The following is a 13,791-nucleotide window of genomic DNA, read 5'->3' as shown; positions in this document are numbered from 1 at the left end:
CGTACAGCCCTGTGCACCCTTCACTCATCATGAATATCCACTTTGCATAATCCTTTACAGTTCTGTCGGTGGGAAGTGGTTTCACCTGTCCGACTCCATTCTTTACACACCATAACCACAGTGAACTCCATGAACAACCGACAAAACGTGCCATTTCCGATATAGAAGCACCTGATGTACATGGTCCCCTTTTGAACTCCGTGATGTATTTGCCACGTCCTGTAACTGCTACTTTATCACGTTGACTTGCACGACCAGATTCAAATTACCTCTGCTCCAGCGTACTAGCTTTGAATTTATATATATATTGTACTGCGACCTATGCGGATTCAGTGATCACTGAATGTATATTTGTAATCTTTCTTGTTCTTATTCTTTTTAATATGAATAGTGTTCAAAATATGTATAAATAGTGAAAATTCACAGAAAAAAATGCCAAATAAATTGGTTTATTGTATCATATTAGCTGATAATTTCAATTAAAATCGAAATTGTATTCCAAAAAATTTTCCCGAATGCGACATCCTATTTAATAAAAACTGATCTCCTAGGACCCTTCTTGTTCTTGGATGTGATGGATACATACCTGAAATATAGATATTTTTACATCAGACAAAATTAATATTTTAATTATGAGTACCTGTTTCATTCATAACGTTTCATACAATGTTCAAGTATCTTAATAACAATCATAAAATTAAAAAATAATTAAAATATGATAAGCAATAATAGTTGGATTCAAAGTAGTTCTTTGCAAGAAGAATCAACCTAAGCTTTTTTTGACAAGCAGACTGGCACTCTCCCGAAACAATACAAAATATAAACAGGAATTGATAATAATGTGCAATAAGCATTCTTCTGACCAAAGTGTAATCAAATATATCACTTTTAACTTTGCCCAAGTGGGTAGAACAGTTGGTAGATTCGTCGTATTCCCTAAACCGGTTGGAAAAGAGCTGAGTTTGATTATGCGATCATAGATGGTGCGATGAATTTTTATGGGTCATTTTCACAACTTGGTTGAATAAGTCGGTCTCAGGCGAAGTTAGCTCTGGTTTTTTCTCCCAGAAACTCGGATTTTAATTCCAGAAAACAACAAATCGACCAAAGAACACATAATTTACAGTCTATAAAGCCTTAGTCGCTGATGCTCCTAAAACCTTACAAGAACTTTTAACTTGTCCTTAGATGATGGTCATATTATAAATTTTCTTAATATTCTACGTTACACCATTCAGTGGCTAGTCGCTGCAAATACAATAGATATTATTAGAAAAGAAACTCTCGTATACTCTAAAAATATTCGGACACCGCGATATGTTGATCATGTACAGATTCATTGTTCCATCTAATCTGAGAGATGTTCCATGGAATTAAAGTCAGAATTTTATCCACGAAAGACCAGTTCTGTAGTACACATATCTTCAACAGAGTACCTGCGCGAGATTGTATTGGCGTAGAACGTCATTATTCTACAGAGAGTTGGAGTTTTGTTAAGGACATCTACATTACCTCTTGTGCCACCTTTTTCCGCAGTTCAGCTTTTATACGTCTTGCATTTGGACTGCACAAATTTTTTCAGGGTATCCTGCGGTAGTACCACACATGCGCTGCAGACTGTGTTCGGTAATACTACGATCACCCACTGACAACTCATTTTTCCGGTGGATGATCGTAGCAGCGAAAGTGCTTTTACAGAATGTGTCAAACATGTTAAGTTGAGAGGAGATCGGGTGAGTTCGGCGGCCATGGAAGGGCAAAGAATTCATCATCATATTTCTGAACAAGATACCTGCTCGACCTTGTGGCATGGCGCTTTTTGGTGTTCACAGACGCTACAGCTCTCTGGATACATTTTCATCGTGAAGAAATGGCCTTCGTTGGCATTCTCACCAAACCGTTGAGTAACCGTGATCAGAGGATCCATGGAATGCTACGAAAACAGTCCCCAAACCATAACACCACCGCTTCCGGCCTGCCGAAAACGAACAGTAGGATTAAGTATTACTTAATTAGTGCATCCATGTGGCGGTGCCTCCCGTTGCTTTCTCCAAGTGCTGATACGCCCATCATTATGATAAAATCAGAAAGGAAATGGGATTCATCAGACCAGGTGATAGATTTCCACTTGTCACTGGTCCATTGTTGGTGCTGACGTGCCCATGATAGGAGCAGTTTTCTGTACCTCGAAATAATCATGGGTATTCTACGGCGTTATCTACCACAGTCTATACGACGTAATCTCTGGCTCATTATCACCCATGCGAATATTGGTTTTGCTAGTTGTTAGTTGGCCAACTGTACTGGGTCGCTGCTGTGTTACGAGACTGGCAGCCTAGATCACCACCCGGTAGCAGTGGCGAGTAACTCAGTGCACCACTAGGAGCTCTGCGACCAAGTGGCCACAGACACAACAATACATAGAACTGCTTAAACAAAGAATTACACTTTTCTGGCATTTACGGATATTTTGTACTTCTTCATAATGTAGTACGGTGCAGATGTGGTAAACTACCTGTGGTTCCTTCCATGAAACTCTATACCACTATGTTACGAGACGAGACAAGATACAAGACGCCTGCTTACCTCGGTGTTCAACCACATGTGGTTGTCCCGCGTGTGACATTTGCTTGGTTGTTCAACCGCTATTGAGCTAGTCACGGTAGACTCGTGACACAACAGAACAGGAGCACTTAAACATATTGGCTGTTGTCGAGATACTGTCACCTAAACGTCTTTCACTCACAATCATTCCAGGGTCGAAGTGGACGCCGACCATTCTTCCTGGCAGACACTCAAAAACTGATCGCCAAGTATGCGAATTACAATCTTGTGGCAGCCGTTCCCGACTTTGAGCCTTTGCCAGGGTCACAGATCTGTCCATTCCTACTAAAGGGGGTGTCGCTGACTCAAAACCAACTCAGTGTATTTTATGAATACTCTTGCATTTTGTATCAATAAATTAACTGATGTAGTAGCCAGATGCACCTTTAGTCCAGAATACTTTTTGGATTTTAATATTATTGTTTGAATATGAAAAAAAATCTTATATTAAGACTGCGAGAGAGAGAGAGAGAGATTTAATACTTGCCTCATGTTCGCTTTGCCTGATCATGTCCAACTTGTCAGGAGTCTGAAAAAGTTAGCAAATTATTTTTATAGAACAACAAAATCTCATAAAAAATTTAATTTTCCGTTTGGATTGAAACAAAAAATTAATTGAAAACAATATTTTTAAAAACAACATTGAATGAATTTTCCATATAAAAATTGAACACTGCGTATTATTTATTGTATTAATGTTGTGGTAGTTTTTTCAGTGTCTGTACGTTTGAATCTTTAGAAACAATTTTTAGAATTCTTATAAAAATTTCTAAAATCAGACTCCTACTGAATAAAATGGCGATTATTTCAAATTTTAAAAAGGCTGTCGTGTTATCTATAAAGTAGTTAACTCTGAACCAAGAGCCCACTTCTATTGAAACTCTTTATTAAATTGAGTGTAAAAGAACCAACGAATCAGGTTTGTAGTTTTCAGGTTTCTTAAATGAACTCAAGCCGAATTCCTCAGCTAACAAACAGTCCCATTTCTTCAAATATAAGGGGAACCCCTCTGGATATGACTTACACAACCTTCAATTTGTGTTTTTAAAGTGCCCTTGGAGCTGCTTTTCTAATATAAAGGGTTATTTGACAAATTTGAAGGTTATAGTAATAGGATACGGAACCATGACAGTTGAAAACATTTCATAAATAACTACCACGCGAGTGCTTATCTAAACAAACTAAATGCTTATTTACATTTTTGATTATATTTTATTGCATATTTTATGTACAGCTAATACTTACTACTGGCTGAAGTTTGTTCCAGACGCACTCCGTGACCTGAAATTAAAATACTTTAATTATTAATTAAGATTATATTCTTATTGATAATTAAAAATCAACTTAGGGAAATACATTACATATTTATGTATTAAATTTACCCAATACATAATTTTCGTAATTTATGTTAAGAATAATCATTTTAGTTAAAGAAAAGTGGTTATTTTTTTGATAAAAGGATCTTTTGCGTTTGAAATCAAATCCAAGGTTGAAATGAGTTTTCTGCAAGGATGGACTAGATGGTAAGTTTGACACAATTCAATTATGATATTTTATTACTAATTATAATATTAATTAAATGTTACTGACCTCATAAACTACTTCTCGGTTTCCGCTACAAAAATCAGTTATGGCTGCCAGAAATATATTCTCTTCCGTGGGATATTTTGGCGATAAGCACTCGTTCATATATCTTCCTAACTAAAAATTAAAAAAAAAGAAAGAAAATATTAATAAGGGACTTAACTAGTAGAAACTAAACTATACATGTTTTATGGGCTGGGAGAGAAATGCATCTATTTTTACCCAGAATGAATTTTATATCTTGTGGAAGTAAAGGAAGAGCGATCGTACTGGAGTGCACTATTCTTCAAAAATTGTTCTGAGACAGGTCGGTTTCCCGTTGATGTCACTACCACTCATTTCAATAGCGTGTCGGAACCCATTTGACAACTGTGGCACGCTCTACTCTTCTTTCCACCAATGAACGACAGCTACTTGTGTGGGATATGTCGATCTGGCCTGCATTCGACGTTCCACACATGTGTTCTGTACCGTACAAATGAGGAACCATTCTCAAACAGCGCGGGCGGTATGGCATGGGGCATATTCCTGTTAGAATAAACATACGTAACAAAGAACTACCATATCCTGATATTCCAAAACGTTAAGGTGGGCGCGGGGTTCTCTGCGCAATCTCCAAAGATACTAGGCCACATAGCAACTCCACCATCTCTGAACTTCATTTTTAGCACAATACACTCCATCAACAGACGTTCTCCGAATTTTCTGAACACTCTCACCTTTTCGACTGATTGGAACAGCTTGTACCGAGGTTATTCACTCCAGAGAACTGATGTTAACCCCTCTATAGACCAACTATTGCATTCTTTGCACATTAGTGATTGCTTGTATTTGACTTATGCGCTGCCGCTGTCCCATTAAGACTTCGTGGGTAGCACCATTTTGCCCACACCGGTTAGAACAGACCAGAGTTCGAATCTAGTCAATGATGCAAGGAATTTTTATGAACCTTTTCACAAAGTGCGTGGCTGAGTTAGTTGGTCTCCGGCAGGTTAGCTTGGGTTTTCCTCCCACAAACTCGGATTTTCTTCCAACAAACAGCAAATCGATCACAGAATAAAGGCGGTTTACAGGCATCTTAATACGGTACAATATGGCCTAAGTTGTTGTAGGAATTTAGCGACAAAGCATCAGCGACAAAGGTTATGTTGCTCCATGTATACTGTCTCTAAATTGTGTGCTCTCAGTTTGCTTTTCTGTTTGCTGGAAGAACAATTTCCGGGTGAAAACCATGCTACCCTCTCCTGAGATCGACTAACTCAGACACATTGTGAGAAAGGTCCATAAAGATTCCTTGCGTCATTGACGGGACTCGAACTCAGGTCTTTTCCGTCTGGTGTATGGAGAACGGTGATTCTGCCAACTGTGCTACCGACGAGTGCAGGAATGCTGTGCTGTGGAACTTAATGTATTCATTATGTATTCATACCGATCATAATGTATTTATATAGACTTCGACTCCTGTTGATTCCTTAAGCTCCTGGTTGATGTTTTGCAAGGACGACTGATGAGATTGTCATTCACCCTCCTGATTATCCTCTATCCATATGAGGTGAGCTACCGGATCTTCCTGGGCGTAATTAGGCTTCGACGATACCACCACACTTCTATTTCATCATGACATTACCGAAGGTCGCTTTTGAATGGTGTGTGGGCTGTCCGGCAATAACGTCCTTCTATAAATTAGTTAGCTCGTTTCTACGTGACATTGCACAAAAACCTATTATGCTGGTTCGCATATCTTCCTTATATACCAATCTAATCTGATTTTTTACAGATCCGAAAAACTCCAATGGAGTATGAAAGTAGGGATATTTGAATAATTTTGGGGGGTAGCGGGTATTTTTACTGATGGACGTTCTAGAACCTTTTAAGTTCAGCAGGTCAGTTATCAGTAGCGGCGAATGTAAAGTGCCCATTACTGTATATTTAAAGTTAGGTGTTTTCAAAATTTGGAAGTTCAGATTGGTGGACTCGATTCGAAAGTGATGAACTGTTTTTCACTCATCCTCCAAAATATCGTAACTGATATGAATTTATTAACATTTAGTTACTGCTTATATCAATAATATATCCTTCTGCTATCACTGGATGGCTTTCATCGCGGAATGTCTATCATACAGGACGGTTGCAGATTTTCATAAATGTCCATTTCCCATTAGGCAATGGCTGGTATTTGAAGTAAACTCAATAAAGTAAACCCAGAGAGTAAACTCGATGAAGTAAACCCAGAGCAACTCAATGATAATGTCAAGGCTTTGTACATTAGAAATCAAAGTTGTTTAAAACCAACGCTCACCTGTTTTTAAATTTTTATACGCTTTAAATTAAAGGGAAATATTTGAATAAATTGTAATGGAAATAAATCTTTAGAAAAAAATTACTAAAAATACATTATGCATACCTCCCCAGTGGTCGAAGCATAGCAATCTGCATACTGAATCATCAATTCCATGGAAGCTAAAAATAACAGATTATAAAAAAATTAATTAATATTATCATAAACATAATTTATTAAATTAAATCAAATTTCTGAAAATCATTGCAAGTACAGCGAAAATCAAATTATGGAGGAAGAAGAGTTATTGAGTTAATTTACATCACCAGAAGACAAATGCTGCCTCCCAGCAGCCGTCCATGCCATGAGGAGGTGGGCCACAACCACGCATGTATCGTCTCCGGGGTGGCAAGGAGGTAGGTCAGATACCACGCGTTAATCCCCCCCACCCATCAGCATCGAAGTGAACATAGGGAATCAAGAAAATTCCCTAAACTGAGGAACCGGCAAAAAATAAATAAAATAATAATAAATAAGGAGTCAACACGATTAACCACTCCGGTTACTGATTGAAATATTCCACATTGTTTAATATAATTTAATTTAATATAAATATAATATTCCACATTGTTTAAGCACTGGTAGTACAATACGTCTAGTCGAATAACAAAGAGGGAATCCTGGTGAAATATTCTATTCTACTCTGGCAGAGTGTGCACAGTGAAAACCTTCTCTCGTTGTAATACTTCTATTTGAAATTTAGTTCGCGAAATGCAAAAACTTCACAATGGCGCACAGGTGAATGCAAATGTCCAAAGATTTTTCTGGAAACAGAAACTGTCTAAAAGGCTACAGCTTATAAAATCATAGGGGAGGGGGGGGGCATGATAATTTGGGCCGCTTCGAACAACCCATTACAAGAAAAAGAAAAGCAAATATCTTTGATAATGAAATACCGAAAAAGAATTTGAAAGATATTCATAACTCACCGCATACACTTGTGTCATATAGACTTGAATCCTCCTCAGATTCTTCTGATTCAGCATTCTGTAATCTAGGTTTTGCGCTTGCAGTGAACAGAAGCGTCAACAAGATTAAGAATGCAAGAGTAGAGTTCATCCTGCCTGAACGTATTTTCCCGAATATTCTAAAAATCTTGTTGAGATATGGAAGTCGTACTTTCGCATTTGAGTTTATATGTGCAGTTCGATTTTAATTAAATAGTAAGTTGCATCCTGGAGAGTTCCGTTTTTGTTTTTTTTTATTTAGTTTTTTATCATTATTAGAACTGCGCGAGTAGAGAGCCCTAAGGTGAACGGACAATCTGAAGGACATGCAACTAATGAGTTGCCCGTATGGTATCTACAGCTCACCAAAAGGTCAAATTTAACATCCGTCAAAGTGATATCAACCATAAACAGCCATCGGGCAGTCTAATAAAGAACCTTTTAATATTGCGTATGTGTATTATAAGCAGCAGTATAAACTCGCGCTACTCTTAAGACGCTCAGAAAAGAATTTTCGATTATAAGACGCTTAAATTTCTTTGGTTACATTACAACCTCCTTGGTCGTAGTCCAGGCAAGAAATGAATTATCGACATCATGTCTTCAATCCAAAGAATATCACTAACTGTAGTAACAGTTTTCTCATTGTCTCTTCACTGTAAACTCCCCTGATTATAACCCCTCCCATGATCTGAAACTCCCGTTCCAGAGTATAAAATAAATCTTATTTTTCCCGTTTAAAACACCTTAACAGAATTTCTTCCTTTCCGTTTTTTTTAATGGTTATAATCTTTTACTTAGACCTTTCTTTGTTGCCTGATACTCGTATTAAGCCATTAATTCTACTCAAAAATTGCTTTTGCAATTTACAGATATAATATACAGTGGCGGACAAAAACACTGCATCACCTTAAAAAAAGTAACATTTGTAGTGAAACGTATTTATAAGATATTGTTTGATTACAGTCATTTTGTTTGTTGCAAAGCAAAGGTATTGCGTCAGATAATGCTTCTATTGCATCAGACAGTAATTGCAAGGTATTGCATCAGCCGTTTCTATAAATACGGCGTTGGTAGAGTATACACACTCATTAGTATCCTGTTTTCCGGGGGGTGTAAGCATGGCTCCATATGTTCAATTGACACCAAAAAAAAGTGTAGCTGTTGCTCTGACTTTTTAACTTGCAGTATCTGTAAACAATCTGTCTGATGTAGTGGAATCAAGTCATATCGCAAAATGTCATATGCCAGTCGAGCTTCCTACAAATGTAGTTTACATAAAGCTGAAACAACGAATAAACAATCAACTACTAAAATACTTCCTGAACCTTGAAGTATAATGAATAAGTCACGAGATTCCATGAACTCTACAGATATCGGAATTTCAGAGGATCATCTATGGCAGGGGTGACCAACTTAATTTGTGATGGGATCTACTTTTTTCCTTCAAATTGTGCCGCGATCGGTTACCATCTCAAAAATTTCATTGCACATGGTTAAAAAGGTTAATCAACACATATTGAAAAATGTTGTTTATAAATTTTAAAATTCAATACAATTCAGAATTCTTATTTTAAATTCATACGTATTTAAAATTTTAATTTATGCGAAGTTTGTGTGTTCATATCATCTGCAAAGCTTTCAAAATCGGGGATATACTGTGATAAGGCCAACCGTAAGCCACCTCACGTCTGTGTGTAATATCAGATCTGGTTAATTTCCATCGAGTTGCATTTTGAAAAGTCTCCTTTGATGAGATTGTCCTCTGATGGAATTCGCGATTTTGAAAGCTGTGTCCATAACACTTTTAGTATTTAATCTTTTGCTGGCTAACGCTTGTTGGTGGATGATACAGTGGTGCCTCAAAAAATCTGGGAATTCATCATCCTTTTGGCACAATGCGATGAATCCGTTAAGATGCTCCGTCATTGCTTTAGCTCAATCTGTTGTTATTGATACGAGCTTAAATAGTGGTAATTTAATTTAATTTAATCTTTTCAATGAAATGTTTGAATGAGTTAACGATATCAAGACCTCTAGTTCTTTCTTTTAACGAAACCATACCCAGCAGTTCTTCTCTAGTGACAGAATCATCGAAAAACATACCAACAAAAACGAGCAGTTGAGCTGTATCACTGAAGTCTGTAAATTCATCCAGTTGTAAAGAAAAGGACACACAATTAGCAATATCAGCACTCAATTGTTCGCTCACACTTTTACTCATTTTTTCTATGCGTTGCATCACAGTATTTCAAGATAATTGCAAATCTTGAAGAGCACTCTTAATTTCATTTTTGTTCATAAAGTTTTCAAAAAGAGAATCTGTTATTTCTAAAAATGCGTCTTTGATGAATTGACCATCATTACACAACCTACAGAATACGATCTCGGTTCCAGATTGTCCTCTTTATCAGAAACTATTTTGCTTGAATTGCAGGATTACAGATCAACTCAATTTGTAAAAGATATTGAGCTGCACAAGAAACTGTCTATGTTATCTGACAAGTTTGATGATGTGATTAATTACAAATCAAAATTATTTGGATTCATTGGACCAAATATAAAAGGCAATCAAATATTGGAAAAATTCATCATTACCAAATATGAAAGAATTTATGGAATGTTTTGTAAAGATGTATACATTAAAAAGTAATAAGTGTAATAATAAACTTACTCTGCAGAATATCTTGGGAAATGATTATATAAGTAATTTTGAAATTAGCCCAGATATATTAGTGACAACAATTAGCAAATTTCCAATGAACTATAATAGCAAATTGGAAAGTATTCCAATGATATTTTGGAAGAATTTCTATATTGTATTATATAAACAATTGTTACATTTCATTACCATTATTTTCAAGACAGGCCATCTACCTAATAAACTGAACATCACTGCTATTAGTCCCTTAAATAAGAAAGGTAATAAACGTAATCCTGCTGCTTGCAAGGTCGACAGTTACAAATCAAACTTTATTTATTGACAATGGAGCATGAGATTGGGATGGCGCTTGATAACAACAAACAGACTGATATAATCTATTTAGATCTTCAAAAAGCTTTCGATTCAATTCCTCATAATATCTTGAGTATTAAGCTTGCTGATATTGGGATAATGGGATTGGCTTTAATCTGGTTTCAAAATTATTTTAAAAAATAGGAAAAGTATTATCTATGTTAATGATTTATCGGATTATATTAATATACAGAGGGTTGTTCCACGGGGTTCCTCCTTGGGTCCTTTACTCTTTAGTATATTCTTAAATGATATATACTAATGTTTACAGGAAGCCAAGTTCAGTATCCTAACTTATGCTGATGATATGAAATTGTACAGAGAGATTACCCAATCTATGGATTGTGATGAATTACCAAAGGGTATTCAGTTGATTTTTAATTGGATTAAAATGTAAGGCCTATCCGTGAATATAGAAAATGCCATGTTATAACTATATCTGATCCTCAAAACAAATAGTTGTTTGTAATAATTATACCTTGGAATCCTTACTCATTAAAAGAGTACACGAAATTTTGGATTTAGGGGCATTAAGAACTAGCAATGGTTCTTACACTCCTCACATTTTAAAAATAACTTCTAAAGTAACTAGAATGCTTGGACTAATAACAAGAGCCTGCTTTGATTTTATTGGCCCTTACATTCCAAAAGTGACCTATATATCATTTGTTCAACCCATTTTGGGACTACGTAACACAGGTGTCCACCCCCTATGGAAAAAAAAAAACTATAAAAATGTTAGAACGATTGCAAAAATCTCTTATTAGGTATTTATTTAATAAATCAAACCAGGATTTTAATTCTTATAATTATAAGGATTGGTGTAAGATTTTTAATCTCCCCACCCTGCAAGATAGGAGACATTTGTGTGATTATAATTTACCATATTCTGTAGGTCAAGGTAAAATTGATGCTCCAATGCTCCTATCCTATATTAACTTTAACTGTCCACCTAGGCAGTTTAGGGACCATAATTAATATCACGGAATTTAGAACATCTTAAATTTGAATATTTCAATAGATTTACTGCATTTCTTAATGAAAGCAATCTTTTTTAGTAAAACCAATATTAAAAAAGAATTTAACAATTTGTCTTATAGTTTATAATATTTATTTTTTCCATTTATGTATTATTTTAATCAAAAGAGATTAGACTGACCGGTCGGTAATTTCCCACTTCACTCTTAGAACCGACCTTATGTATTGGTGTTACATTTGCACTTTTCCAATCCAACGGAATATCTCCTGAGTCCAGTGATGCTCTCATGATTAGCCTTAATGGTTTAATGCACGCACTTGCCGCCTCTGTTAAAGAGTATATGCCATCAACTCCAGGAGCCTTACTCGCCTGTAGTGTCGAAAGTTTTTTCATGAAATAATCATGTGAAATTTCAATATCATTAATTGCATTTTTTTCAACTTCACTCTCATAATTCCTCCTGGACATGAAGGGTTTTCTTCTGTAAATATCGATGCTTTTTTATTCTGTTCAGTTCAGCTGCAACATCAGGTGAGATATCTTATACTATCCCTGGTCCATTACATAAGTGTGGGATCCGGTTTGTCCTTCTCTTCCTTGATTTTATATATATGAAGGATTCTTTATCCCCACTCTTTGCTCTCTTTACCAACGATTTCTTTTAATCTGCCTTTTCCAGCCTTTTCAGTGGCACTATTGCAGATCAATTTGTAGCTGTTATAGGCTTCACTACTTTATATTGCTTTATAACTTTTCCATGCTGTCTTTTTATGCTCAAATAATATGGCAACTTCATTAGTCATCCAACTTGGATTCTTCTTCATGGAGTATTTGCAATAGGGTTTTAGGAACATCAGCGGTTAAGGCCATATTATCTGTAAATTGATTGTGTTCTGTGGTCGATTTCCGGGAAGAAAAGCCATTCTGCCTTCGCTTGAGAATTGCAGAGGTTTCCAAAGTAATGTAAAGGATTGTAACTGCATCAAGAGCAATCCAAAAGGGAAGAAGATACAGCATTAAAGAGTACCATAGTTTGAGAACCACAACTGTAATTTTTTTTGTTGTGATCAGAAAATGACATAATGCCATATTTAGGAATTCGAATGAGTATTTATTAGGAGTGTTCCAGAAATGGATGATATCGAAAACTACTTGGATGATTAGAGACTTCCATTGCATGTTGGAAATTTTGTTAAGTTTAATAAGGAGTTCTATATCAGGCGAGTGAGTAATTCATGTTTTTTAACTCAGATAACTCGCCGAAACTAATTCCAGATCAAGTAAATATTATATGCACACGTTTTAAATTGAAATTAAGTTCGAATTTACTAAAGTTAACTAATACTTAATTGTATTAGTTAACACTTTTCCAATCCAACGGAACATCTCCTGAGTCCAGTGATGCTCTCATGATTAGCCTTAATGGTTTAATGCACGCACTTGCCACCTCCCTTAAAGATTAAAGAGTATATGCCATCAACTCCAGGAGCCTTACTCGCCTGTAGTGTCAAAAGTTTTTTCATGAAATAATCATTATGGAGTCTTGTCAAATTTAAAAATTACTCCTTGGAGCCAACTGTTTATTGAGCGAAATCTTGCAAGCTTCTTTAAAAATCTCATAAGGCACCCTAGTCTTTCCAGAGCAATAGTAGCAGAAGGATTGGATTAAGATTTGGATTTTATTGGCGCAAAAATGACTAAAGTTATACTGCGCCAAGAAAAGTAGCAGAAGGATAGATACCAATTACAGAATGGGTTTGTTAAAGGGAGGTCTTGTCTAACCAATTTTATTGGATACTATGATGTGGTCACAAAGGAGCTGAATGCCTAAAATAATTTTGATATCATATACTTGGATTTCAGGAAAGCTTTTTATACCGTGGCACATGGAAGACTGCTGTACAAATTGGAGAGGTATGGCATTAAGGGTAAGTTGCTACAATGGATAAAGGGATGGTTGAGTGGGAGACGACGGAGAGTGGTGATCAATGGACACTGCTCTTCGTGGACAAATGTTATTAGTGGAGTCCACCAGGGTTTGGTTTTGGATCCACTGTTGTTTTGTATATTTATCGATGATATTGATGAAGGTATATCAGGCTTCGTGTCGAAGTTTGCAGATGATACAACGGTTGGCAGGGTTGTTAACGACAGTAAAGACAGTATGCTACTCGAACTGGAACTAGGTAAGTTGGGAAAATTGGCTGTGAAGTGGTAACTAAAGTTTAACATTGACAAATGCAAAGTACTGCATATGGGTAGCAATAAACGAATATAAACGTACTAACTGCGTGGTACTACACTCAGGGAAGTGGAAAGCGAA

At 36.1% G+C, this 13,791-nt stretch overlaps 1 protein-coding gene across 1 annotated transcript; it reads right to left on the bottom strand.

The window, feature by feature from the left end:
• Positions 1-433: 433 nt before the first annotated feature.
• On the bottom strand, positions 434-7,659 carry LOC150083435 (uncharacterized). Its single transcript, XM_090377281.1, has 6 exons — positions 7,456-7,659; positions 6,593-6,648; positions 4,195-4,305; positions 3,850-3,885; positions 3,092-3,133; positions 434-586 (listed from the first exon to the last, which is right to left on the bottom strand). The coding sequence occupies exons 1-6, from the start codon at positions 7,583-7,585 to the stop codon at positions 548-550; spliced, it is 414 nt and encodes a 137-aa protein (XP_090233407.1). The 5' UTR covers positions 7,586-7,659; the 3' UTR covers positions 434-547.
• Between the last annotated feature and the right edge of the window lie 6,132 nt (positions 7,660-13,791).

This window comes from Mastigoproctus giganteus, chromosome 7 (genome assembly GCF_048544385.1).
Source record: "Mastigoproctus giganteus isolate SK-2022 chromosome 7, ASM4854438v1, whole genome shotgun sequence".
NCBI classification, from domain to species: Eukaryota; Metazoa; Arthropoda; class Arachnida; order Uropygi; family Thelyphonidae; genus Mastigoproctus; species Mastigoproctus giganteus.
This window is presented reverse-complemented; position numbering and strand designations above follow the sequence as displayed.

Bases quoted from the DNA above. Each gene is read 5' to 3' on its own strand.
- LOC150083435 (XM_090377281.1), bottom strand. From the start codon at position 7,585: ATGAACTCTACTCTTGCATTCTTAATCTTGTTGACGCTTCTGTTCACT. The intron at 6,649-7,455 runs GTGAGTTATGAA...TGTTATTTTTAG, and splicing joins ATATGACACAAGTGTATGCG to CTTCCATGGAATTGATGATT. The intron at 3,886-4,194 runs GTCAGTAACATT...TTTTAATTTCAG, and splicing joins ACCGAGAAGTAGTTTATGAG to GTCACGGAGTGCGTCTGGAA.